Consider the following 27,890-nt stretch of genomic DNA (forward strand, 5'->3'; position numbering starts at 1 on the left):
ATACACAGGCATCAATCACCTTAAGGCTTCAGTGTGGAAGAACCTTACAAACCATTTCTGTCTACCAAGCCCAGTACCTCCCTGGTGCCAATCATCTTTCTAAAAGCAGCTTTTCCTATTTAAATATATCCATCCAAATACTGATAAGGCTCATCTGCTTTTAAGGTGCTCTCCAAAGATGTAAAATTGCAGTATTTATATTAATAACAATGTCTTGACAAATTCCTATCACAGAATTGGCTATAAATATTCGATAATCGGTGGGGCTGTTTGGTGTTTTACGAGGACTTTTTTTAAAACACAAGGATGGTTCTTGAGCTCTGTTTTATCTTTTAGGGAATTGGTTTTAAAAAAACACTATCTCAAGGCACTTTGAATAGAGTCAAAAGTATTTTGGAAACCCATAACACGGGACAGTCATCCTGTCCTTTGCCATCTTTTCAGGAGGAGAACACGGACTCATAGGTAAGTATGAACCTCCTTGTAATACAGTTGCACAAAAAGAGCTGCAGTGTTTACAAGCTTTCTCGGACTGGAAACCATCTCCACAAACTAGGCATGGAGTCTTCTTGGTTTTGTTCTGTAGACCTTTAAATAGAGAGCAAACAATAACTCCCATCAACACTGAACCACATAGCTTACCGTGTCCCGTTTAATGTGTTTCTACAAAACACAGGTCTAAAAGAGAAATGGTTCTTGGATTAAGGGTGTTTGGTCTCTTAAATGAAATACATATAAAGCCTTCTCCACCTAACTATCAGAAGTTGGGTTCCCAACAATTTCCCAGGCTTAGATGCTACCTCGTTACTTAATTGTTCACCATACAAGCATATACATGTTTAACCAGTGTATGGTATTATTCATGGTTCACATGAAGCTAATCTTCCTTCACCCCCTCTTTGTTATTACTTCGACAGCCTATGGGGATTTGCACTTTGTTTCGTCAACAAAATGAACCAGTAAAAGAGTAAAGCCCATCATGCCTTATTAACAGCAACAATATACAAGTCACACAAATACGTCCCTATGGTAATTTTACAGCAGTCGTTTTTAGCATTGTCATAATTAACAAGTAATGTATACAGTCATAATCCAACCCAAGGTTGGAAAATAGCGTTCAGGTTTTTGAGTTTGCCCAATCAAGGGGAAAAAAGAAGGGAAGAAAAACTGGCTGATGTTTTGTATGTATCTTGCCAACAGTCTAAGTGCATCTCTACAGTCATCAATAGATGTAATTTAAAAGTCATGCATGTTGGATCCTTACTGATGGTGATATAACAGCACAGAAAGCTGCCTGAGTAATCCCCTGGGGGAAATGCAAGAAATAAAGCAGTGTTGTCCAAACTTGGCCACTTTAAGATGAGTAGACTTCAACTCCCAGAATTCCCCAGCCAGCATGGCTGGCTGGGGAATTCTGGGAGTTGAAGTCCACTCATCTTAAAGTGGCCAAGTTTGGACAACACTGAAATAAAGTAATGAGCAATTTACCACCACAACTATAACGGGCAGTGAAATGTAGTGCTGTTTCACTGACCCTTCCCACAGCATCTCTAGCCAATTGGGAAAAGGACATGGCTGAGTCTACGATATAGGGAGGTGGGAGACTGTAAAATTTCATTTAATCATGAAGAAAATACCATTTTTGCACATTCTCCTTTTCACATGTTAAAATGATATTACCTTCCTGCATGAAGATGCAGTCTCATGTTGCAAGTGTGCAGAATCAGGCTTCAATGGCTTGATTGTGAAGAAGTTAGTCCTCAATAAACCAGGAAGTGGGGATTATCCCATTTAGCAATTCCCCTAAGAACTAACTGCTTCTCCTTTAAGAGGAATCATTCTTATTTATAAGAGGTTTCCCGAGTCAGCTATGAATGTCCTTGTTTATTTGAAAGAAAGATATCATATTAATTTGTTATGGGTATACGTCTTAAGCAAAGCAGATGCAATTTTAGGACATTTGTGGCTGGACCTTCTAAGATATTTTTAAGAAAAGAAAAACAGAAGAGCTTCAACCTGATTGGGAATGCAAGAATGGGAAAGGAGGCATTCCCACTTTCACAATCTGAAAGTGCAATGAAGGAGGTAGTTGCTTCACAGCAGAATTCACAAGATGTCTCTACATTTCCTAGTGCAGACAGGAGGAGGGAAATGTGGCACAGAGAAGATGATGCTTGACCTCTGCCCCACAGCAACATGTTTCACCTAAAGATATGTATACAGAGGCGTGTAAGGTTATATCGACTTTGAGTCAAGCCTGACTCCTGGTGACTTACATGGAGATGAATATGCAGCTATCTTGGCAACAATACAGAGGTGGTTTACTAAGTGGGAGAACTGGGAAATGTTTCAGAATTATTTGAGTAAAATTGAGATAGTTCAATTGTTCAGATATATCTAACAGCTTCAGAATACCTACCTCGAAATCCCTCCCCTCTGCCCAATCTTATTTTTAGCTTGGCAAATCTTTATTCTATTATATAGTTTATCAGTTTATTGACTGACAATGGTGATATTTTATAATATTGATTTTATCATATATATGGTAATAAATGTGTGTGTGTATATATATACATATACATATATACATATACATATATAAGATTTACATATTCATTTTACCTGTATCTTTAGAGGGCTGAAGTAATGCCCAGTCTAATGAATTTGAATTTGGAAAGGTGGCGGCTGCTTGAGTTCCAGTCTGCTGGCTGGGTTCTTTAATTGCTCTGGTCTTTTTTTTATCAGGCATGACTGCTGCTTCCCGGACATCAGTTATGCGAGGAAAGTCTATGGTTTTGACATGTTTTTTGTGGATGGTTTTTGCTTTAGGGCTTTTCTCAGGCATCTTCTTGAGGGTCTTTGGCAAGGTGCAAGGAGTGCTATTTCTATGTTTCACTTTTATGTTTTGCTTCTCGTTGACAGGTGGAATGGAGTCTCCTTTACTTTCCTGAATAGTTGCAGGCTGCATTACATTCAACAGGGGTTCAAGAAAATTAAAATCACTGGCGATCACTTGCTTTTTCAGTCTCTTAACACTGATTCCCTCCACAAAGAGATCTGTAGGATTAAATGGTGGCAGATCCAACATGGGCTACAGGGGAAAAAAAGTGTTGGTTGGTATTACACTTTTGACTTATCAAAATAAGCATTAGTTGAGAGATGCTTGTTCTCTCAGATATGGATTGATGTAGAGATGGAAAAGGTCTGTCAGTTCCCATCTAAAAGTAATTAGGACTCTTCTGGACATCTGTTGAACATCCAGTTTATTTTTCCAGCCTCAATTTATTTCCCAAAAGCTTGGAAAACATCTCCCTGGCACTAGCCCTCATACTCAGTGCCAGGGCCTGATGTTTTGAGAGGTGCATGATATAATCACAGCTATCATTCCTTGCCAAGACTATATGTTAACCTTCATTTGACTATGCTGAATAATTAGTGGTTTGATGCCTTTTACACTGGTATAAGCATGCATGGGCCCAAACCTGTCTGAGGCCACCATGCGCAAAGGGGGAAGTTTAAACTTCCTCTCCTCACAACTTCTGCAAAATTTCTCCACAACCATGTTAAGTAGGAGCATTAAAAAAGTGCCAGTTGATTATTTGGGGGGTTGGATTTAATTTTAGAGGAGTTTTCAAAATAGCTGCACACAATGTATTTAATGTAATGTATAGTTTAACTTTATGAGAACTAGCATAGTGGAGTAGCTAGGGAGGCAACCAGGAATGGGAAGACCTAAGTTTTTGTCCTCCTTTAGGCATGGCAATCAGTTAAATTACCTTGGGCCAGTCACTTCCTCTTAGCCCTAACTGGCATCAGGGTCTGTGACAAGCTGACTGATAAACAGAACCTCTTGTTGCATCATGCATTGATAGTTTTGCTATAAGAACGAGGCAAGCACAATGCAAAAATAAGTGGAACCTCCAACCCCATGGGATGAATGCTAAGAATAGCAACAAAATAGTTTAACTTTATATTAGTAAGCCTAAAAAAGACAAGCCACTACCATTAGAATTCATTAAAGGGAGCCAGGGAAATACAGTAGTGTAATTCCTACACTAGATCGGCATTCTAATATGTCAAAATTCTGTTCCAAGCTTACTGAAATTTAAGATTTGCATGAAGGGCTTTTCAGGGACCTTTTTCTGGAAGCAGATTCTGATATGTCTTTATTATTATTGTTTTAAGATTTACATTCTGAAACCATGATTCTAATTTCTCTAACCATGATTATAGATATAATTATAATCAAACTGAGTATTTTGTATTCTACTCAGCTAGGGAACAAAATGTAACATTTCTTACTTGTCTCCAGAGAAGTTCAAAATTTCCAGTCTCACAATTTTTGTCAAGCTTCTTATCAATCACAACCTTGATTGTGTCTTCTTGCACCTTGGCACACAAGTCCAGCGTAATTGGAGTAGAAGGATACATAGTTGGGCTACTGTTGATTTCAATCAACCAAGGTTTGAAATCACTTCCAAGAATGAAATCTGCTCCATAGAGTTCAAAGCTGCTCCTCCGTGGTTCAACCTGGTCCTGAGCCATCTTCATTGTATATATTAAGGTTTTTTTCATAGATGGATAGATAATATTGCACCAAACATGGCCAAGGCCTCTCTTCTGCAAATACTCTTGGAATTTGCTGCTGGTCCACATGTTGTGATATGGTAACTGAGAACTACGATCTGGTGCATTTTTGTAATTTTTCTGGATGGAATTATTGCAAAGATGAATGGAGCTGTGGAAATTGCATTGGACAAATTACACTTGTAAAGAGGTGATACAAAAATATATAATATGAACATAAATACCAGAGAGAAAATGTAAGGTTGATACATTGAATTTGCTTAATTCTTTTCTTGTACTTAAAAAAAATACCATACTAGGTACTAACCAGAAAGGACTACTGTAGTTCAGCATCATTTAAAAAAAATAATGTGATCATCAGTTTATTTAAATTATTCTGTGATGTAATGTAAAATTAAAGTATTAGAAAAACTTTGCTTCTGATACGGGATTGTATCACCTAAATAATCTAGCATCTGGAGTGATTTGGAAGGGGAGGGGGGCAGTGGAGATGGTTAGTCATCTTAAAGCACATTTTTGGTAACAGGGTCAATTCTGCCTTGCAGTAATAATAGTAACAACAACAACTTGCTCTGCATTTCAACTTGATGTAGAGAGTTGGGAAGTAGACAAAGGCAAAAATTGGCATCTGACATTTTTAAAGAACTGGACTAAGGGTGTACTTATAGGATAGACTTCCATTTGCGTTCTACTTCAGGAACCAAAATATCTTAGTTCTCCAGAATTTTGTAAACTGATTGCATTTAATTTATTGATTGATAGATTGATTAAAACTATTTATATAACTGTCCATCTCACCACAGGCGACTCTGGGAAGTGTACAACAAAGCTAAAAACAATCAATGCATTAAAAATATAAAAATCAAAATAGAACAAAAGATAAAAGGATGTTAAAAATAAGGGAGTCACCTCACTAATTCATTCATTTTTCTGGGAACATCCTTGCTTAGGATAGATTCCATGAGCTCAAATACAATTATGTTTTTGCCTCAGTTAAGCTGAGTTTTAAGAAGATAAAATAATATTATCTTCATTCTTCATACAAATGAGATCAAACTTGAAATTCTTATTCAGTCAGGAATGCTTCCATATGCAATTGCGTATCTAAAGTCCAGACAGACTAATTCTAAATAATTTAAAAATATGGATAAGCTACAGCAAGAGCATTCTGTAGCATCCCACACTGGGTTCAATGATGCAGTAATAATTTCATAATAGCCAATGTACCAAAAAAGCAAGATCAAGATTCTGTCATGTTTACCTGAAATAAATCCCTCTATAGGATATTTTCCATACACATAATCACATATTGTTTGGTTACCTGTGCTGTTATGGCTGATGGTCATGCAATCAAAATTAGAATATACTCTTGGTTACCTGTGAAGATTATCTAAGGAAAACCGTTGAGTTGAAAATCTCAGATAGCTTTCTTTGTAGAACCATAGAGTCAAGGGGTTCCAATCTGTCACAAGAAACCACTGTCTAATATCAAATTTTGTATCATAAATAAGGAGTGGTGTCTCTATATACTTTTGAACAACCCACTTATGATCTTTAGATGGAAACTGATCAGTTGGTTCAACTAGTTTCAATATTTCATCTAGTCGGTTTTTGCATACTATTTCTGGAAGAGGAAAAAACAGGAGAATTATGTTTTGGACATCAGGGTACACCAGAATTGATAAGAATATTGCATATTATTCATAAACATTGTGCTGCCTGATCACTATTACCTGCTTTCAATCAAATGTTTAGCTAACATTACTATTGTGTTGCTCTTTAACAAACCAGGAATGGGAAGATCGTGTTAGAATGTAGTTTGTTAGGAGTCTAGATCTGGATACAGCAGCATTTAACATTTTTTGTTGGGATCTTGGTGTTTGCTGATCTTGGTTTTATTTTTTGAATGTTTCATTACCTAACTAGGTAGCATTATCAGTATCACATTCATTTCTTTGGTAATTTCTCATTAGTTTTGCAACTTCTTGATTTTAAGGTATAAAATTATTCTCACCAAATAGCTCTGCAAAAGCTTAGGTTTTTTTTATTATGGAATGTGTGATCAGTTGCTCACATTTAATAGTAACTGAGAAAAGAATAAACTTAAAAGCAATGCAATCTTCTTTCTAGGAAGACAGAATATTTTTTAACAAGAAAAAGAATTACTTCAAAGAGAAGGAAATGTTCATTGACCTCTGTAAAACTGTATTATCTGTATGAAGAAATATTTTAAAAAGTAGAAACAGATTGACCATCTTTTTTTCTAACCTAAGAAATAAGACCATAATGACAGATACTTGATCTTCCCTAATAGCTTCTCTACTGAACATATATAAGATTCAGAAAAAATTTCCACACGTTTACCACACAATAAACAAATTATCTCTATTTGTCAAAGAACCATAATCCTACCTCTGCCACGGGACTTTGCTCCAGGTTTAATTATCCAGATGTTGTGAAGACCATCAATCTCTTGCTGTGGGTTAACTAGCCTAATTTTGTGCAAAATATTTTGACACTGAATAAAATAACTGTCTGCATTACAAATAACTGCCCCTTCACTGTAAACAAACAACAAAAATGAAACAACTATGTAACAAATGTTTTATTTAAAATTATTACAATTGCAAATTATTTGGAGTACCGTATAACATTTTAAAGAAGGAGTTAGAGAATTAAGATGTAGCTTCAATTCAAGCATTCCTTTGGGCAAACGAGTAGATGTCAATGTAGCTCAAGTATATATTAAAGTTTTTACAGATCAAAGTTCTCCCATATTTCTGGGGCAGCGGGCAACTTTGAAAGCTTGTAGGCTTTCTTACAAAAGGTCTACCATGAGAGGGAAGGAGGTTTTGTTCTTCACAAACGTATTGCACTGGAAGGTTTAGCAAGTCATAAAGTAATCATTCACAGGAAGGTAAGGATGCTCCTTGTTATTCCTTCTATCCTGCAGAAAAAGTCCCCCCCCCCCCATTCCAGCTTATTAGACCGTGGTCTCTTCTGCACAGGTAGCACTGAACCGTTACCATATTTTCTTTTCCTTTTTATATATATATAATTTTATTAAAACTTTTAAGAAAGAAAATAAAAAACTAATAGAAACTAATATAAAGTAAGAAAAAGAAAAGAAAAAGGAGATCAAAGAAAGAGCTAAAGTACAAAAGTAAAGAAAGAAAATACAAAGAAGTAGCTTCCAATTTTCTTTACAGCAGTTGTAAGTACAATTATAAATTTACCTCTGGCTCTATGGTTACAACATAACTCTCTTCTTTCTATAATCTATCCTGTCTAATCATCAAAACCATAAACCTTAAGTTCATTGTTTTCTGTTTCACACAAAAAGTCCATAAGGGGTTTCCAGTCAGCAATAAATGTAGATATTGTCTTTTCTCTAATCAAAGAAGTCAGTTTGGCCATTTCTGCAAGTTCCATTATCTTCACCAACCATTCCTGCATTGAGGCTAGTACGGAATCTTTCCACCTTTGTGCATATAATAATCTAATAATCTCACTGTGGTTGTCATGTATAAAAACAAAGTTCCATATTTTATTTCCTAAGAATGCCTGTGGAACCATGTGGAACTACAGAGACATTTTGGGAGCCCAAGACTTGGCATTTTCTTGGCACTGTACCTGCTTCACTTTTAATTCTGCTTGTCAGTCCTTCAAGATAGCCCCGGTCAAGAAACAAATACCACAGAGATTCCAAGAATGCTACTTTATTGTTGTTGGGTATAATAATAGACTCTTGAAAATCTGTCCAAGTTTCCTTCTGTCCCATCTTATACCAAACAAATCAAGGCAGGATTATTTTGAGTTTCTTTTTCATACTTCCTCCAGTCTCTGGACTGTGTAATCTCTTGTGCAAGTCCTTCCTTAACAGCTCTTCATACCTTCCCCAGCTCTAAATACCTTCATACCTTCCCCAGTTAAACTAAACTCTATTATATGCTTTACTTTACAATAATGCACACATTGATGTGTGTGTGTATGTATATGTATATGTATATGTATGTATATATGTATGTGTGTGTGTATATTTGTGTGTATGTATGTGTATATATGTGTGTGTTTGCGTGTGCATGTGTGTATATATGTGTGTGTGTGTATGTGTATATATGTGTGTGTGTGTTTGCGTGTGCATGTGTGTGTGTGTGTGTGTATGAAATTCACAATGTGAAACTCTTTTTTCCTCAACTGACTGGAAACATGTTGTAACCATGGAACCTACAGGTTTCTTTTCTTTTTTAAAGCCCTCAGCTAGCTAAGGAAAGCTTGCCAGATGAAGGTAATAAAATTTCTGCTGGGTTTTGACTGACAACCTCTTACACACTGTACAAGGTAACACTCTTAGCTCCTGTTATAATAGAAGCTCTTAGATCAGGGAAATTATACCTCAGGTTTCCTTCTTCTGCTGGAATTAGCCTGTAAGGAAGTAAAGCACTCCAGCCCAAAAAACACTTGAGGTGACGTAACAGGAAAACCCACCTGGAAGTGGGTTTGAATTTGAACTGAATTTGCAGTTGGAGGCAGGTGAGTAAAAGCTGATATTATCTGTTTCTGTCCTCCAAAACAGATATTATCTGTTTCTTGTCCTTGGTGGCGGAGCATCTAAGACAGTGCAAATAAGCCCACTGTGATTTTTCCTGCCATCCTTCCTACCAGCCTCCACTGCTGGCACATTCTAGCACTGGAAAATCCCGACATGGGAAGGAATTCCATCTTAAGTTTAAGGAAAACAACTAGGAAAAGCAGCAAGTACTGTTCTTTAGTGACTTCATGTTTTTGTTTCACCAGTGTAAGTAGGGTTACATTTAAGATTTGCAGGTGATACATATGCTCTTAGCGAAGCATTTCTCACACACTCAGAAATATCTTTGTCAATAGGTATCTGCATTTTTTTACAAAAGAATATATGGTTTTGCCTTTGAACAACAGGTTTATCTATACAGAAATGTAACCAATTAATCAAACAAAAACCATACGATGAAAACCCTATGGTATATAGTCTGCATGTATGAGATTCTAGTTTCCCCAAAGAAAGGTCTGTAAAACTAAAACCAAGATAAAGGATAGAACATGACACTGACAGTAATTTTCAGTCAACAGATGTGGAAGTCAACACTTACTGAATGAGAGAATAGTACTGGTCAATAAACTGATTCCATTCTTTGTCCGAAAGTACTGGAACATTATCTGTATCTGTATCAATGTCTTCATGTTCAAATTGCTCAAGATAGGTTTCACACACTTTGCATGCCATTTCTACAAGTTCTCCAGGAAGCTCCTTAACTTTCTTTACGTCATAACCTAGGAATTCAAGGCAAAATGCTTATCAGTGATGTACACTCTGTATGCAGTTCAATCTATCTCTACTCAAGGCTTCTTTAGAAGGACCCTGTTATTGGGATACATTAGTGTATTGTAAGCCGCCCAGAGTCCCCCATTGTGGGGAGATGGGCGGGGACAAGTTAAATAAATAAATAAAATAAATAAATAAAAAATATGCAGCTCAAAATTTGCAAGAGAAAATGGTATGTTCGGTAGACTTCATTTAAATAAATAGTTGAAATAAGAAGGCAAAACTGACACTGTCACAAATGGACATTTATTCAACTGTAGTAACAGTCACAATTCTAACTAATACCTGTAATCTGAATCACATCTTCTCTATCACTGTTTTCTTTAGACGACCAGTCATCAGAAATATGTAAATTGACAACCCATTTGATTATGCAGGAGGCTGCTGTTTTTCTGAAGTCATCTGAAATACATGACATTTCTATTAAGCAGCAAACTTTCTAAATGATAAAGCACAGAGCAGAACTAGAAGGATATGGTGAAAACATCACCAAATCCATCTAAAACCATTATTAAATGCAATCAAACACTTGGCCCCATTTCCCCAAGGGCAGTCTGCCAAACTAGATGTGACCTTGGAGATGTATGACTGAAAATCCTACTTTTTATATACATTATATGCTAAAATCAGCCAGGTGGAATGGATCTGGTTGAACACCAGAGAACAGGGCCTCAGTTTCTATCACTATGGAGGAAATACTAAGATCTGAAGCAGCACTGGGAAAATATGTGATGGCTACAAGTGTAAAATGAATTGGAAGCATCTCCAGATGATAGTTCTGTCTAATCCACTCTGCCAACTGGTATAGTTCAGTCTTGTTGCGCATATGAGGAGAAGATCTTAGTACAGTGTGAATGTTTAAAGTAGTCTTGTCTTTTTCTTTTCAAAAACAAGAATGGAAATTGTCTGGAGTAACACAACTAACAATTCAATGCAGGTGCAGAAAACCCGGAGTACAATCTATTTTAGCAAAAGTGTATATCTAATACAGTCATACATCTTTTTTTCCTAAAGAATAATACGATTAGGAATATGAACGTTAATGTTGAATCATTATTAAAATGAATGATCTTTTAAGAGAAGGGAGTTAACTTGCAATTCTTTGCTAGGAATAATGCATCATAAGCAGGCCCTTTCAGATATTTCCACAGCCCCTCAGTTCTTGAAGACCCTAGCCATAATACACATTAAAAGTGATGACATATAAAAAAATGCTAAGTGATACATTTAAAAAAAAGCCTAACTTCAAACCCCCATTTGACCTTAAGATCTTCCTGGCCATTCCACTGAGTGGTTCTGATCACAAGCAATAAAGAAAAGAAGAAGCCCAGCCACCTTCAACATGGACAAGTTCTCCAATGTCTCTATTACACATTCTCCATTCCAAATCTGCAAAATCATTTTCTTGCTATTCCTACCTTGCAGGATTTTTGTTTGAAAGAAAAAAAAAAAAAAAGATGGATGCAGCCATGGAAAACAAGAGCTGATTATAATACTTGACTATCAAGTAATAGGAGAACCTTAGCCATAGTGTCATAGCCAAGTGCACAATTTTGCACATAAATATAATCTAAGGTTTAAAGAACTTTAGGACAGCTCATGGGATCACATAATGCTGTAGAAAAATAAATGCATTCTCTATAAGCAATAGATCATACCAAATTACAAACTACTCAGATGCTTTTCTCACTGATAGCCCTCATCCCCAAATAGAATTACAATTCCTAGGGTTCTAGACGTATCTTCTGATCCAGATACTGTCAGGTTCTAAGAACTTCTATAATCATGTCACTTTTTGAATCACTCTGATTTCAACAGCATATTATATAAAGAAATAATCTCAAGTAGATATTTTTGTCACGTTTTACCTATTTGAATGAACCATTACGTATAATCCACATCAGTGTGCTAAATCAACATTAAGTCTTGCAGCTATTTTCTTAAATCAATCTATGAGAATTACTAAATCTCCTGCAGAATGCAAAATTATGTACACAGTTTAAAGTGAGCTTATAAAACATTCCTACTTACTTTAAGGCAATAAATGTCATGAAAGCTGCAATTTTTACACACGCTTAACTAAGAGTGAATCCTATTCATCTCAGTGGATATTATTTCCACCCAAACATACTAAGATTGTAGTGTTGATGCATCAATATGAATGACAATATTTTTCCTAATTTCCATTGGACTGGAATGGGTGTTCAGCTAATACATGTGGTAAAAACAGCAGGAGTGTTATAGATTTCTGTTGTCTATTGGCAGCCACACCAACAAAACTCCTCCACTGGCGAGTTTTCAGGGCTAAAATGGAGGAAATTTAAAATAACTCACCGATAAAATCAGATTTCTCACTGTCTATGCAGATGGCGTAACACCGAGGAAAGAAACTGTTTGGGTTCGCTGATACATACCATGGCAAATTTCTCATGTGCAAACATAGTCCTATCTATAAATAAAATATATATATAAATTATCTGTGTTTTGCTGTTTAAATGCATATGGACAATAGTAAACTAGCCCTATCCAGGAATGGGTATAGTTAATAAACCAACCAAAATAGTTCATGTACTAGTAATGCTTAGTTTATTGCAGAGCATTCTATTGGAGCTATCCTTGTGCTTGGTCTGCAAGCTGCAGCTGATGTAGAATCTGGCAGTCAGATCACTGAATAGGGCATCTGGCCATGTTCATGTTCCACATCTGTTGAAGCATCTGGGCTATTGACAAGTTGCTGAGCCAGAGTCAAGTTTTTGTTTATAATATATAAGTGTCTTGGGACCAGTATCTACCGCCTTCTCAATTACAAACTTGGCTGATCTCTGAGATTATCAAGGGAGGTTTTGCTGTTATGCCTCAAGGACCATCTAGCGACTGATCATTGGGAAGGTTTCTCTGTGATGGCATCTAGACTCTAGAATGCTCTCTCCCCTGAAATCTGTTAAGTGCCACTATTACATCCTGTAGATATCATTAAAGAAGATCTGTCTGTTTACTTAGGTCTTCTTTGGATGAATTTGGCTTCTGCTTTTATTTTCTTTCCTCTCTCCTTTTTTACTATATGTTTTTAATACTATTTTTAATTCATTTTATTGCATATTTTATATTTGGTAAAGTACTTCTTTAATTTATTTTTACTGTGCATAAAGTGCTTTAAGTGTATATGAAACAGTATAAAAATATATTAAATAATAACTACAACAATAGCAAAAGCATAGTTGATAAACCAAGCAAAATTGTTAATTGTTGCTTCTGATTGCTGGGCTCCAATGAGAACAATTACTCTAGGAACGTCCTCAAACTACATGCTTCTTCTTCTAAGGAAGTGTAATCCCTGTTAGAACAGGCAATCCTCCTCCCACATACATGCAATTTCTGTATCCAAGAAGCATCTATTCACAAGGATTCAAAGCTACTTTATTTCCCATCATCCATCCCTTCATTATATCCAGAGATAGGTTCAGAGCATGTCAAGCCTTTCCTGATTTAAATGCTGTGGAATAGAGCTGAGTGTAACCAGCATAAGCAGGACCCAGAATTCCTGATGAGTGCCCTCATTGGCTTCATATATATTTTAAATAGCACTAGGGACCCAATAGTACCACAAATCACCCCCAGTATAGCTCCCAGAATGCGAAGGCATAGTCACCCAATACTACTCTTTGAGTCTGTTTCAGCAAGTAGGAACAGAACTACCATAACAAAGTCCCCAACTTATAGAAAATCCAGTGGGATATCATGGTCAGTGGAATCAAAAACCACTGAAAGATCAATCAGGATCAACAGTAACGCTCCCCCATCTCTCCCCTGCAGGAGGTTAACATAAGTAGGAAAACCATGGCTGATTCAGTCCCCAAAACAGGCAATGGAACCAGATTGATGATCAAGATAATTGGGGCCCTCCAAGAATATCTGCAGTTGCCCAGACACCATCTTCTCATACAACATGCTCCTTCCCCAAAAAGTGTATATGTGATTGACTATAGCTGGTGAGATCCCCTATATTCAGGAACCGCTGCTTCAGGAATGGGTGAACTGCTGCCTACTTTAAGACCAGCATCACCAGCCACTTATCCAAAGACATATTTACTACTTCCTAGATCAGTGGTTCTTAAAACTGTTTGACTCAATTACTACTTTTTCTGGTCTCAAATAATGTCATTACTCCTACACACACAAAAAAAACCCTCTTGTTTTACACAAGTAGCAGTTCCAATTCACAAACAAGCAATTACAAATTACTTCATTGCCCCCAGAATATGCCCAAATCTTCCCCCTGGAGGTAATTTCCACCAGTTTAAGAACTACTGTCCTAGATCAAACCAGTCAGTCCTTCTCAGCCCTAGTCTGTATAAGCCAAAATGGACAGGAGTCAAGAGAACCTGTGGGAGACTAGACAGCTATAAATATATTATCCATGTCCTCAGGCTCATAAATTGTAAGTTCATTTTTGTCATATGCATCACAAATTAGCTGCCAGGGGCATGGTGAAAATGCACCCCTAGATCATATACAAATTACCCTATATGCCTCCCCCCCCCGCAATCATGTTATGATTTCTGTCAACACAAGTTCATCTAAACCTCCTTGGAGTTATCAGGCTGATCTCTAGGCCTCCTTAGAAACATGTTTCTCTTATGTCAGCTAGTTAAGCTACCCAAAAGGAAGAACAATATAATTTTAAGATTATTTTTCCCTTCCCGGCCAGCTGGGAATTCTGGAAGTTGAAGTCCACCCATCTTAAAGTTGCCAAAGTTAAGAAACACTGTTCTATAGGTTAGGATTTAATTGAATTGATTGGAAAGGATACTCTGACTCCCATGCCTCTGGAAATGAGTCAAGCTTACTAAATTAAAAAAAAACATACCTTAAACGCTTTGTTGATATGTTACCCTTTCCACTACTATTTACATACTTACTTTGGTTGTAAAAGAGCCAGTTCTTGCATAATGGTTCAGCATCTGATCAATGTGGAGATTGTAGTAATCAACTGCATCCTTTTTAATAGTCCAGTAAAAAGAAGTTTCTTCATTTCTTACCAACCTAGACTGGCCCAAAGAAGACTGTGTTATGTTTCCACATGGAAAATATTATCCACTTAACCCAATACTCTTTGATAACCCATGTTTGAATTTAACGAATTGAAACAAAACCTTCATTTCATGTTATAGGAATTCCTGTCTGTGCAGTAACTATGGAATGAGAAATTCCATGAGGATCCAAGGCTACGGTTGTTACATAGAACAATAAAGCAACGTTACCATGGAAGATTGATGGAAAGAGGCATTCATATTACAAGAAAAACCTCCCCATGGAAAGTGGTAAATTTACTGTGATCTGGATTGAAATCAGGATTAGAGTCAGATTCACTGCAGAGCCTGGCCTCCAAATCAAAGCATATTGATTCTCAGGCAGCAAACTTTATGAATATCTATCAAGGAATAAGTTCAGTTAATTTCTTTGTTAAATTTATATCCTTCCTTAATCATCAAAGAAGGCAATCAGTCATCAGTCCCTTTCACGTGCAAGGACTGTGCCAAACCTGTGTTCCTATAATGTTGTGGGACTTTTGTGAGTCTTTGCAAGCTGACTCAATGAACTTTGAAAGGTCATCCCTTCAGATCCTGCTACAGAGGAAATGCTGCCAAGTTACTTTTGTAGAATTTCCTCTGGAGCTGCAGGGTGAAGAGTTGCCCCTACTAGAAACTAGGAAAGGGCACTTTGGAGCGATCCATGTGAACATTCTGATGGATTCACTGCTCCCTCCAACAATAGGTGACTACATGCTTCTCCTTCCACCCTCATTGCAAAATAAACTTGATGAGGCAATGAAGGAGTTGGGAGGATGGAGTGCTGGTGGGAATGTCCATTTTTGTGTTCCACCAGCTGGGGAGAAGGAAAAAGTACTAATCAACTGAAGAAGATCCTCAGCGGCCAGGACAATAATGTGAGTACTATTGGCAGAATTGGGAGACAGGAATGGTGGCTATGTTAGCGTTGTGTGGCGATGCCTGTTATGAAACTATAGTGGATTTCCATACATTCCATTAGTCCTGACCAATTGCCGAACTTGGAACTATATTAGAGGCACATAGTTCTAATCACCTATACCTGGCTGCAATTCACCTTTAAAGATATAATTTGCAGTAAATAACCATTTTCCAGACATGAGAGAGAATGGCGTTATTTTTATCAAAAAATGTGCATGGAGCTTTCAGTGTGGCTGGAGAGCACATTCCAGATAAGGACTTTGCCAAAATAAAAAGCAGACAACTTGCACATGCTTATTTAAGCATATGATTCATATCAGTGTACTTCTACCCGATATATTGGGTATTTTAGATGCCATGAAAAATTGTTAGTCTACTGAGACAGAATAAAGTATGTAACTGCTATCTCTGTGGAACTGGATAGAGATAAGGCTAGTGAAACAAATCAGATTTAACTGAAAGAGAGATAAGAATTCTTCTTGCATTTCTGCATCTGGTGGAATTGGATCCATGACAGCCAATGGCTACCTCTTACATGGAAGACCATAGATCAGGACTCAGATATCCATCTTAAAGCTGTGGCAGATTTTAAGAATGCAAACAGTTTCCTAATGACCTGGTCCCAAAATATTTAAGACATTAATCCCACAACTCTCATGTAAAATTTCCAGACAAATTTTTTATCATGCAATTGCCCTACCTCATGAACATAATTATTCACAGGTCCCTACAATGTCATTTTTCATTGGTAACACTGCTGTATTCTTTTTCTCTCTACTTTTTTCCCTCATTTTTCCCCACTGAAAAATTCATTAGAATGGAACGGTAGAATAACTGCTCAACATCTTTTGTGTGGAAACATGAAGAACTGTTCATTTGAAAGAGCCTCTTTGTCTCCCATAGGGGCTGTGTTAAGTGTCAGGATGAAATCCCTTAAATAAATGTAGCTGAGCAACTGAATTAAATTATCATGATGGCCCCGTGTAAGGAAGAGAGGCTGAAACCAAAATATATGTTGTTTTTCCTCTGCTATGACAGGAGAAATGGGTTGGTGGGGCTGAGACTCTACTTTCTGTACTGACAAAAATATTAAAACTTACAATAACATAATTATCTCTATAATCTTACCATTATATCATGGATGTCATTTGCATTGTTTAAATGATTTTCTTCTTCATGCAAGACAGCTTTATTTTCTTTAAAAAATAAAATAAAAAGTTAAATAGGTTGCAGCAAAGCATATTGAAAATACGTTATTGTTGTGAATTAAAAATTCTGTAAGGTTCAAATAAGGTTAGTCTATAACAGAACACTGAAGTATACGTTAAATGTTTTTAATGTTCTGAAAGCTATATCCCAAGAATGAAAAGCCTCACTTCAGTATTATTTCTAAAAATGTTACTAGAAAAATCAAGACATGAGATAACAGCGGTTAATCAGAACTTTGTTGTCAGGCTTCACCATCAGATCCCTTTCTAGTGTCCATATTCAGTTTTAGACTGTGAACCACTGTCATTAACTTTGAAATGAAAAGGCAAATTTACCAACTGGAACACTATTACATGCTTCAACACTGAGTAGGAGAGAAGACTAAATCCAAGGTATAGAATTCAGGTCTGTTACATATTTGTAGCTAAAGATGGCAGCAAACAGATAGAGAAAACTTTAATCCAGTTGCCGTGATTGTCTCAATTTTTGCAGTACAGATATGGTAGGGCTCATTTATAGGAAAATATAAAATTTGTTTCCAGTAACAGCATACAAAATGTGCTGTCCATAGGCAGTTGTTTTTAGCCAACCTTTCATTTCCCAACAACTGCACTCATTCACAACATTCCCTGACTGGCAGTTCTCCCTCTTCACCAATTAGAATACTTGTGAGCATTCTGTGACCTCACAGTAGGTATACCCATCATCAAGGAAGACTAGTAAATAATAAACCACCAATTCTTAGCTTAGGGTCAAGAGAGAAATACGTCTGAAAAAGCATATGGACATAAAGTGAATCTCAAAGAATTCTCCACTTTTCCATGACAGCTGTCTCCATTAAAGGTTACCAACCCTGAAAGTAGAGTAGAAAAGCTTATTTCAAAGGAAATTCAAATCAACTACTATGCATTTCTAAGCAAAGAAAAAAAAGAAAAAAGAAAAAAACAGTTAAAAGATCTATTACCATTTTTATCACTGTTGTCACATTCTGCTTCATTTCCATCATCTTTGTGGCCCTGAGTGTCATATTTAAGAATGAGCTTTCTTTCCACCCATCCTCTCTTTCTTAAAGAGGAGCGGATTACTGGGTAAGGACCACAGATGGTAAAAATTCTCTTTTCCTGGAATCATAAAGAAATAGGTTTCAGAGCCGATGTTAATATAAAGCAGTGGTCAAAAGAGGTCTGCAGTGATGTGTTCTTTTTCTTTGTTTTTTGTATTTAGTTAATTTTTAAAAAGTCTCTCAAAAAAAAATCTTCAATGCACATAAAAAACTGTGAAGCTTTGATTGCACTATCATGGGTGGCATCTTAACCTTTTTTACCATACCTTGCAGATTCTCTGCCACCACTGTATTGCCCTTAATGCTTCCAAGCAGATTAGTGTTGCCCTAAACTGGCTGAAGGCTCCACTTGGACTGTGATGGCCTATCGGGCCAAAGAGTAGCACACACAGCCAGGACAAAAACTTAATTTGAGATAGGTTTTCTTTTTTTTCTAACTAAAATGGATTTTTTACAAATGTAATTTAATTAAAATTAAACCTAATAAAATTATGGTTAATGGATAATAATTTACCCCTTCTGTCACATTAAAAGAAACCATTTGGTAACAACTTTTGGACATCTCTGGGACTGCCTCCAAGGATGTTGGGCCACTCATGACTCCAATCTAAATCCCCTCAACTCCCAAGATGGAGTTGTCACCATCTTGTTACCAGTGTTGCTGGCCCTATATGTCTGCAACTATACTGTGCATTGTATACCATGTATTTGTGTGAAAGTATGAAGAGATATATATGAAAGATGGAATACATGACAACCACTCAAAACAGGTGATATAGAAGTCTTTGTGCTGGTAGATGTCCTCTTCTCTTTCCCACATGTCAGCACATAAAAACCTATCAGAATGAGGACTCTAAGAAGACACACATACACACACAAAAGTTCTCAGACAAGAGATGGTTATGAGACACAAAGCAACCCTCAAAACCAAAGATAATCTCATGTGAAATGGATGAGGTGATGGCACTCAGGTGGGAAAATATCAGAAGGCATGAGATGGGTATCAAGCTGGATTGGCTGGTTGATAGTTATAAAAGTGAATGGGAACTATAGTACTTGACAGCCATCACAGAAAGCAAGATACTCTGTGTGGTGAGTAAGAAGGACTCTGTTTCCTTCTCCACAAACAAGAAATCATTCTCTGTTGAAGAAAGGCAAAATAAAATAATACATGCTGTAATGAGGACTAACTATAATAGGAATGGGGAATCTGTGGCCTTCCAAGTTGCTAAAGTAGAGCTCCCAACAGTCCCAAGACAGATGGCCAGTGAGGAATATCAGGAGTTATAGTTCAGCAGTACCTGAGGGAAGAGTCAGAGGTTCTTGCTCCCAAGCTGTGTGCAGCTTTCACAGATAATAACCAGGAAACATACATGCTTGAGTTTTTGTGTATTGTAGGTGAGGGCAAAGCTGCAGCTGCTATGATACTTTTCTTGTCCCAAAATCATTATGGTAGGGTACTCCTCTCTCCAGAAATGCAAAATTAGCTATACACAGAAGAATCCCATCAGGACAAGGAAGAATCCCAACCTGATTGGGGAGTCTGCAGCTGCAAGTGAGCATCTGGGTCCGTGAGATTATAAGAAGCAGGTTTGGTGTGGGGTCCTTTCCCTCTCATGTTCCACTTGCCATCGACAGTCATCTGAGGGGGACAGCATGCCAGGGAGAGCTAAATTCTCCTATTTATGTATCCTTGCCATACCAACATGATATCCCAGTGATATCATTGGATACTTAGGGCAGCTGGATCTTTTCAGGCCTGATTCTGAGTCTATGCTATCAGCGAAGCATTGATAGGAGTCACTGAAGAAAGGGACCTCAAAGCCAATCTAGATTAGCTCAGGCGCCACCTCACCGACACATAATGGCAATTTGCTGGGGGCAGAGAGCAAACGTGAAGAACTTTGAACATCAGTTGACAGAACCATCCTACAATATATACGCAGATACTCTTTTTCGCCCATCGTCATCTCTGATTAATTAGATCTTGCGGACGTTTGACAGATCTGAAAACATGGAGAATGCACTGAAGTAAGAATTCCTTTTCAAATCACTTTAAAGTCTCTGAGGGGAAAAAATTGGCAAGATTCCTGCTTTTAAGAACCTTTTAGAAGAAAGAAAAAATATGGACATTATACTGAGCATGAATAATTAGTAAAAATATAGAGCTGTATTTAAAAATACAGATGCCAACCCTGCTCTCACTTTTGTCGACACTCTATTTGTTCATTCAGTATTTTCCCTTTTTCTTCTTATTTCAGGAACAGTAGTGCCATATTTATTTAAACATGTTTGTGAAATATTTTTAAATGGTTTAATGCCAAAAATGGGATAGACATGCTATAATACAGAATACTATTTTTAAAATATTGCTATTGTATATACCCTGATGGCTTTATCTGTTAAAAATCTTGCAAGTTTGTATTTGTCTATTTTGGGTGGAGGAGGCAATTCTTCCACCGGTCTCGGAGTCAGCTCTGAAAATACAAAAAGAAAGGCTATGTTACAGAAATGGTTAAATAAAAGCAGAGCAGTGTAGAATCAGAACTGCACTGAAAAAATGAGCTTATTTGGTGATTCTTATTGATATTCATCATAGAGACATGGATAATCTGTGCAGAAAAAGAAGCAGCTATATGTAGTGCTGGAAATCAGGTATCTAACTCTTCCTAGCTGGCTACAGCCACGCTTCAACCCTTCTTCCTTTGCCTCCCTAAATTTATCCAGCATTAGAATTATCACAGCTAGAGAAGATTATCATTTTGCCTATCTACAATACAGACACTTCTTAATTTGCAGCTTACCTTGGCCCTATGCAAGTAAATGGCTATGGATTTAAAGCATGAGAAACAATTATCTCAGGTTTTAAGAAACATCAAGTAACTAGTTAGCTCAAACAGAAATTTTTTGGGGGCTCATTAGACTCTTCAATGGATGTTCAAGAGAAGTTGGTTATCATCCTTTTTATGCTGGAGATATTAGTGTACCCATTCTGATCTTCTCTATATGTTATGATGATGAACCAAGTCCTTGAGTGGAAGTTAAGGTTGGACAATATTAATGTGTTGTTGAAATATAAACCAAAAATTTGGAACTCAGCTGTTCATGAACACTTTGGATATAGAGCGCTTGGTATTCTTGAAAGAACATGTGCATACAAGTTTATAAAGGGTGGCTTGATGAAATCCATCAACTCAGCCTTTGAACTGGCCTTTTATTGGTGGAAAAAGATTGGACAACTTGATTCTATATGAACGAGATTCAATTTTCATTTTAAAATTTGATTCATAGTGATTTATACAACCATGATAGTATTATCACTGTTGTACAAAAGCATTGAAATATTAGGGCGTTATTGTGGTTTTCTCTTTTTGTATTGTTTGCTTTTTATTTTAATTTATTTTATCTTTATTTTTCTCTTTTTCTTTTGACGTATCTTTTTCTTTTATATTATGTCCTGTTCTTTTTAAATATATAGCTTCTTTTTGAATAGCTTGGATTAAAATTAATAAGTTTTCCTTACAGAGATTATTTGTACACTTTATAAGTCAATAAAAATTATAGTAAACAGAGACCCTGAAAAAGAAATCCTCACAAGCTTGCTCCCAACATACTCTTAGACATCAATCCATATTCAATATTTGGGCAAGTATGGAAATCCAAAAGTGAGGTTTCAAACATATTCATTTTATCCTACGTCATGCCCAGTATGGGCACCCCTACTTCCCTGTGAACTTCCCAGAGGGTATGAAGTCAATTTCCTCCCAGTTATCCTATTCAAGACTGCTGGTTTCCTGATCTTAGCAGGGATGCTGCGGAGGAGGAGGAAGAAACAATGCAGTAATCCTCCCAGGTATCCCTGAATATTCAATAGTTTTCTGCTGACATTAACAATGATTTGATCTCTAACAACCGGTGATCCATTTTCCTGTGGGTCATGAACCCCGCTTTAAATTAATATGTTCACCTCAGTGCTTGTATGTTTAGGGCTGAATTGAATTTTCTCAAGAGTTTTTGTTTCTGAGGGAGGAAAATTAAAATATCTGAGCACTAGTGAGGGAACTAACTAGTCAATGCTGACTGACCATCCTCTCGGCAATTTGTGCAAGCATCATCATACATGTACACCCCTACTGCTTATGATTGAAGGCTTATGATTGAAGCCTATGTATAGGTTATATATTGGAGGAAAAAAAATGAAGCAGATTCATTATGTACAGATGTGGCCTTCCATAGAGTCAGCAGCTAGCAATTCAGACTAGCTTCAGGACTAAAGGATTCCTGGCCAGAGTGCTCTCTGGTGGTCCCTCTTGGTTGTGGGCATACCTGATAGCAGTCGTGGCCCAGTCTGGCAAGCCATCTAAATTTTCCACGCTGCTTAGGGCCACTTGACACAGTGCCAGAGTGGGGCATTGTGAGAAATTAAAACAATGACTTCACAAACAAAACTTCCTGATGTCAGGGGCCCAGAGCACCCACACAGGTGATCTTTGCCACAGGCCAGATTTTGCCCAAAGGAAGGAAGGAAAAAACAAGTTATCACTGAAGTAATACCTCTGTCTACATTGAATCTAGTCTCACATCTTCAGCAGGCATAAATACCCAAACTCATAGAAATCAGAGTTTTGAACACTACATAAGCTTCCCTGAAATGCACAAACTCTTTATTATGCTCTTCATCTCCCATATTTTCCACTGAGGTTAGCAAAAAATAACAACAATGAGCAACCATCGCCCAAGTCTTTGTGAGCATTTCCTCAAGTCTTACTTTTATCTTAGTATCTATCAGTATGGAATGAAGCTTTCGTCAGTATTTCTTCTCTTGGAATGTTGCCAAGAGAGGTTATTGGAAACAAATGGAGTTATAATGAGGGACATTCCACCTGAGAAAAGCTGAAAGCCAGGAATGGTGGCAGTAGTTCTTTCAGAAATGTTATTTGGGGGTTATTGTTCTAAATCAACCTTTACATACATGGGAGGAAATTTTTCCCCCTCTCTTCCCATGCTTTCAATCATATGATCATGCTGACAGTACAGGTAGTCATTACTTAACAACTGCAACTGGGTCCAGCAACTCCATCACTAAGCAACACAGTCATCAAGTGAAACATCTCATGACCGCGTCTGACTTACGTCAGTTCCACTGCAGTCATTAAGTGAATCACCCGCAGTCATTAAGTGAGGTGTCACGTGACTGCAACTTGTGACTTACTGGTGGCTTCTCCACTGACTTTGCTTGTCGGAAGCTGGCTGTGAAGTTCATAAATGTGATCACATGACTGTGGGACACTGTGACCATCATAAATGCGCACTGAATTGCAATCACGTGACCATGGGGACGGTGCAACTTCCGTAACTTTGAGGAGCAGTCATAAACTTACTTTTTCAGCACCACTGTAAATTCGAACAGTCCCTAAACAGGACAGTCGTTAACTGAGGAGTTCCTGTATTGGGCCATAGCACACACAGATTATAAAATTTGTTTCAGGGACATTTTGCCCTTCAGGTTCTTGCTTTCTGACCACGTCCTCATAGATCATGTAAAAAGATATCAGCTTTTAATTTTCTAACTTCCTAATCTGGAGTCAAAATCACTCCTTTTGTCTAATAATCCCTGCCTCCCATCCAAAGTACTTTGTCTCAGAGAAATCTGAGTAAGAGGATGCAAAAGCAATGATGTTTTTCCTTCCCATTACTTGCAGCACTGTGATTTTTAATCTTTGTCTTCCAGTTGTAAGGAATGTGATAGCATGTACTCAGACCAATCCCAGGCCTAATCTGAATATTTTGTCAGAGTGGGAGTTGTGGTTGTGAGGTGCTTGAATGGCTTCATTGCTCTCTGTGTCCAACCTCTTGACACACCTCAGTTATAGTCTCCCTCATGTTGGAATGTCTTGATGTAGAAATCAACTAGCATTTGACCGCGAGACAGGAAAAGGAATCTGATATCTGTTACCCCCTCTCAAGTTGGATGACTATCCTGTGATGGTTGGGATCATAGGAGCACAGCCCAAAGCTCTAATCCTTTATTCTGGAGTCTTCCATTTTTTGGGGTGGATGGGCACATTTGTAATTCTGATAACACGTTAGGAACATTCTTACAAAGGTCTGTGGGGAGGATCCAACTCATAAAATCACTGCCATGGGGACATAACCAGTTGGAAAATATCAATTTAACAAAATGCTACCTCCCTTCTCTCTCTTCCACAGGACATTTTCTACTATCCATGTTTTAACTTTAGCCTTTTTCTGGGCAAGTGTGTACATTAAAATGCAGCTCCTCATCATTTTTTTAGAGTTTTGGGATGATTCGGGACCTAGAGTTATTCCTGGAATAAGTGAAGATGCTGCTGGAGGACCTAAGTATGGCAGCTTCTCATTCTTTTAATTATAATAACGGATTTTTTTTTTTAAGTAAAGAAGGAACCAGAGGCTGGCCTGTAGAAATATTAGTGCTATAGTGCACACTGAGAGAGTCAATTTGGTGGAGTGGTTAAGGTATCAGGTTAGAAACTTGGAGACCATGAGTTCTAGTCCCGCCTAGGCATAAAGCCAGCTAGGTGATCTTGGGTCAGTCAGCCCTAGGAAGGAGGCAATGGCAAATCACTTCCAAAATCTTGCCAAGAAAACTGCGGGATTTGTCCAGGCAGCTGCCTGGAGTAAAAAACTGACTTCATGGCACATCCATTCAGTGCACACTGAGGACTCAATTTTTGCTCCTTTGACCAGATACAATTGCTATAACTTTCTTCCACTATGTATTCCCAGTCAAAATGCATTGCTCACATGAAATATTTCGCAATATTCTTTAAACGAGTGTACCGCTCAACACTCCAGTGCAAAGATACTGGAAACATACCCGGAAACATCCCATGGTGGCAGGAAACTACGGGAAGGCAATTGTCCAAAGCAATTTTCAGGATTTTTTCAGGAGGGAGTTCAGACTGTGTTAAACCTGTTACAGAGAAAATAAGCATGGGACAGGACACAACTTTTCAGAGGAACCATGATGGAAAGAAACTAAAGTCGGAGTGAATTTTTACTTACATGAGATAAATCAGACTAACAGGCGGGCCTTCTCTGAATGCTCAAATCAGCATTCACATTGGCATGCTGCCTACAGGTCAGGTCTATACAAGTTGAATAAATTATTATTGTTATTGTTATTTATGCTGAACCATAGCCTGGCAACAACCTTTTGTTGCCCTGTTCCTATGATGTTGCTTTCATCTCATGGCAAACCCAGGAGTGATGCATGCCCTCTTCAGTCAACAGCATTCGGTGGCAGCTGCATGGGGTATAACAACATTGGAAGGAAGTGAAGTCAGGTGACCAGTCATGGCTGGGGTCACAGCACACCTTATTGGCTGCTTTACTAGGCTTGTCCCCTACATTTCAGAGCCTGATAAGCCTTGCCTACTGCCTTTTTGCTATCTTCTCCCTAAATGGTGAACAGTAGGCATTGGTAATAGGAGCAACACATTTCATATGAGTTTAGTTTTCTACCGATTCAAGGGGTCAGTCTAATTCAGCAGTTGGGAAACACTCAGGGAGTCTTTTGTGTGCTGTCCATTCCTGCCCTCTTCATGCTCCTTAATTTTTTAAAACATTCTTGTCAAAATAGTAATGGAGGACTGGTAATGGTTTGGATTCAGAACATCCACAGTCTTTCCTGAGATACTCCTAAACAAGTTTTGCCATACCCATTTCCCCATCTTTCCGATGTCAGAGTTTCTAATATTGGAAAAGACTATAGAAACTCTTGGGAGGAAAAAAAGATTTCTGACAAAATTTGGAGTTATTTCTTTATTCTCAGAGAGGGAAGTCCAAATTATCTTTGGACCCCTTGAATGTTTTAACTACACCTCAGATTGAACCAAAATTTCTATAATTTATACACAAATTAATTTCATCAAATCATTTTCGTATATTACAGATTTAGATATATAATTGTTTTTATGAGTATACGCATACATTCTAGGATAAAATATTCCCTTCACCCATACACATTCCATATCTACTGGAGGGTAAACACAGACTATCATATGTCATTCATTTTGATCCATAACTATTTTAGACCATATGTCCATTTACTGTAGCCTAGAATCCCATCTCTAGCAATAGCTAATCCAGTTGCTCACATGGACATTTTAAAATACGGAATGATCTTATACATCTGTATGTGGGAGTGTGGGAGTGTGGGAGTGTGGGAGTATGGGAGTATGTCCTGCTGAACTGAGCAGAACTTCTCTCTCTGCCTATAGTCAAGTTATTAGACATCCCCTTACGAAACTCACTTATGGAAAATTGGGACTTGTACATAATTTATACTTTATATACTACAGAATTTAAAACTCTGGTAAACTAATTCTTAAGTAGAAAGTAGGTTGGACTTCATTTTAGAAGTTTATGTCTTCAGTTGCATTAAAGTTTGGGTATGTCCCATCAAGCTGGTGCCAGCTCTTACCAACCACATCCAGGTGGATCTGTTCCCAACCTGGTCCTTCAGGTCTTCCAACAGTGCCCCCATTGCTGCTGTAACTGAGTTCATCCACCTTGCTGCTGGTCACCCTCTTCTTTCCTGTTACCTTTCCCAGCTTTATAGACTTCTCCAGAGAGCTAGGTCTTCACATAATGTATCCAAAGTATAATTTGAGTCTGATTATTTGCTCCTTGAGTGAGAACTCTGGGTTGATTTGTTTGATGATCGGTGTTTGTTTTCTTGGCTGTCTGTGGTGTTCTTAGGAGTCTTCTCCAATACCAAAGTTCAAAAGTTCACTCTACCCTGATACCCTGCTTTCTACCCTGCTTCTTCAAAGTCCATTAATCAAATTCCCAACTGGGAACAGATAGCTTAAAACAGTTGAGTTCGTGGCTACTAGAATATCAATAGCAAAAGGGAATCAGAAATAGAATTCCATAGGATTCACTGATTCACCGATCATCTCAAGCAGTGCATAAGACCATTTGTCACCACTGCAGATGATGTATAGAGGGAATTATTTCTAAATATATTAATTGGGATGGGAAATTCTTATTTGGTTTTCTTGCTATATAAAGAGCCATTCTGGTGTAATGTTAAGGTATCAGGTTAGAAACTCGGAGATCATGAGTTCTAGTCCTGCCTTAGGCACAAAGCCAGCTGGGTGACCCTGGGCCAGTTATCCTCTCTCAGTCCTAGGAAGGAGGCAACAGAATATTCAGCATCTTAATGCCTTGCCAACTGCATCTTTGAAGGATGGAAGTGACAGAAACAAATGTCTCCCCATCCTCTTAGAGGAATTTTAATTTTTTTAACTTTTGCAAGCAACAAGAGAAATTATATTTAGATCAAAGAAACAGCTCTAAATTTCCCCAACACCCAGCATGTCCCCCTTTTTCAGACCTTGGAAAGTTTTACCTGCATTGAATGACATAGAAGTAGAGACAAGAGATCAGGCATCAGATTTCCCACTGAAGTTGAAACTTGGTTTCTCACTTTGAGTGTGGAATTGAACGGGATGATCTTTTAAGGATCACAGAATTGTCCCTGTTGCTTTTAACTCTCCCTTTCCCACCACCCCAGTAAAAAAAACCCCAATTCTATAATTTCCAAACACTAACTATTTTCTCCTTCACGTTTTGTTTCTTCGCCTATAGGTACCAGAAGTGGTTTCCTTTCTACATGAAGTCGGTTCAT

At 37.7% G+C, this 27,890-nt stretch overlaps 1 protein-coding gene across 1 annotated transcript; it reads right to left on the reverse strand.

Annotated features, from left to right (window-relative positions):
• Positions 1-382: 382 nt before the first annotated feature.
• Positions 383-27,890, reverse strand: TTLL8 (tubulin tyrosine ligase like 8). The gene is made up of 14 exons (XM_025166270.1): positions 27,815-27,890; positions 25,071-25,166; positions 20,597-20,688; positions 18,113-18,269; positions 17,068-17,135; positions 14,869-14,997; positions 12,284-12,398; positions 10,235-10,351; positions 9,717-9,897; positions 7,000-7,148; positions 5,965-6,211; positions 4,303-4,738; positions 2,623-3,091; positions 383-588 (listed from the first exon to the last, which is right to left on the reverse strand). Exons 1-14 carry the CDS (start codon positions 27,888-27,890, stop codon positions 383-385), a joined length of 2,538 nt encoding a protein of 845 aa, XP_025022038.1.

Source organism: Python bivittatus, unplaced genomic scaffold, assembly GCF_059951505.1.
Source record: "Python bivittatus isolate LINGU-HERP-01145 unplaced genomic scaffold, Pbiv_v1 ctg000330_np1212, whole genome shotgun sequence".
In the NCBI taxonomy this organism is placed as follows: domain Eukaryota; kingdom Metazoa; phylum Chordata; class Lepidosauria; order Squamata; family Pythonidae; genus Python; species Python bivittatus.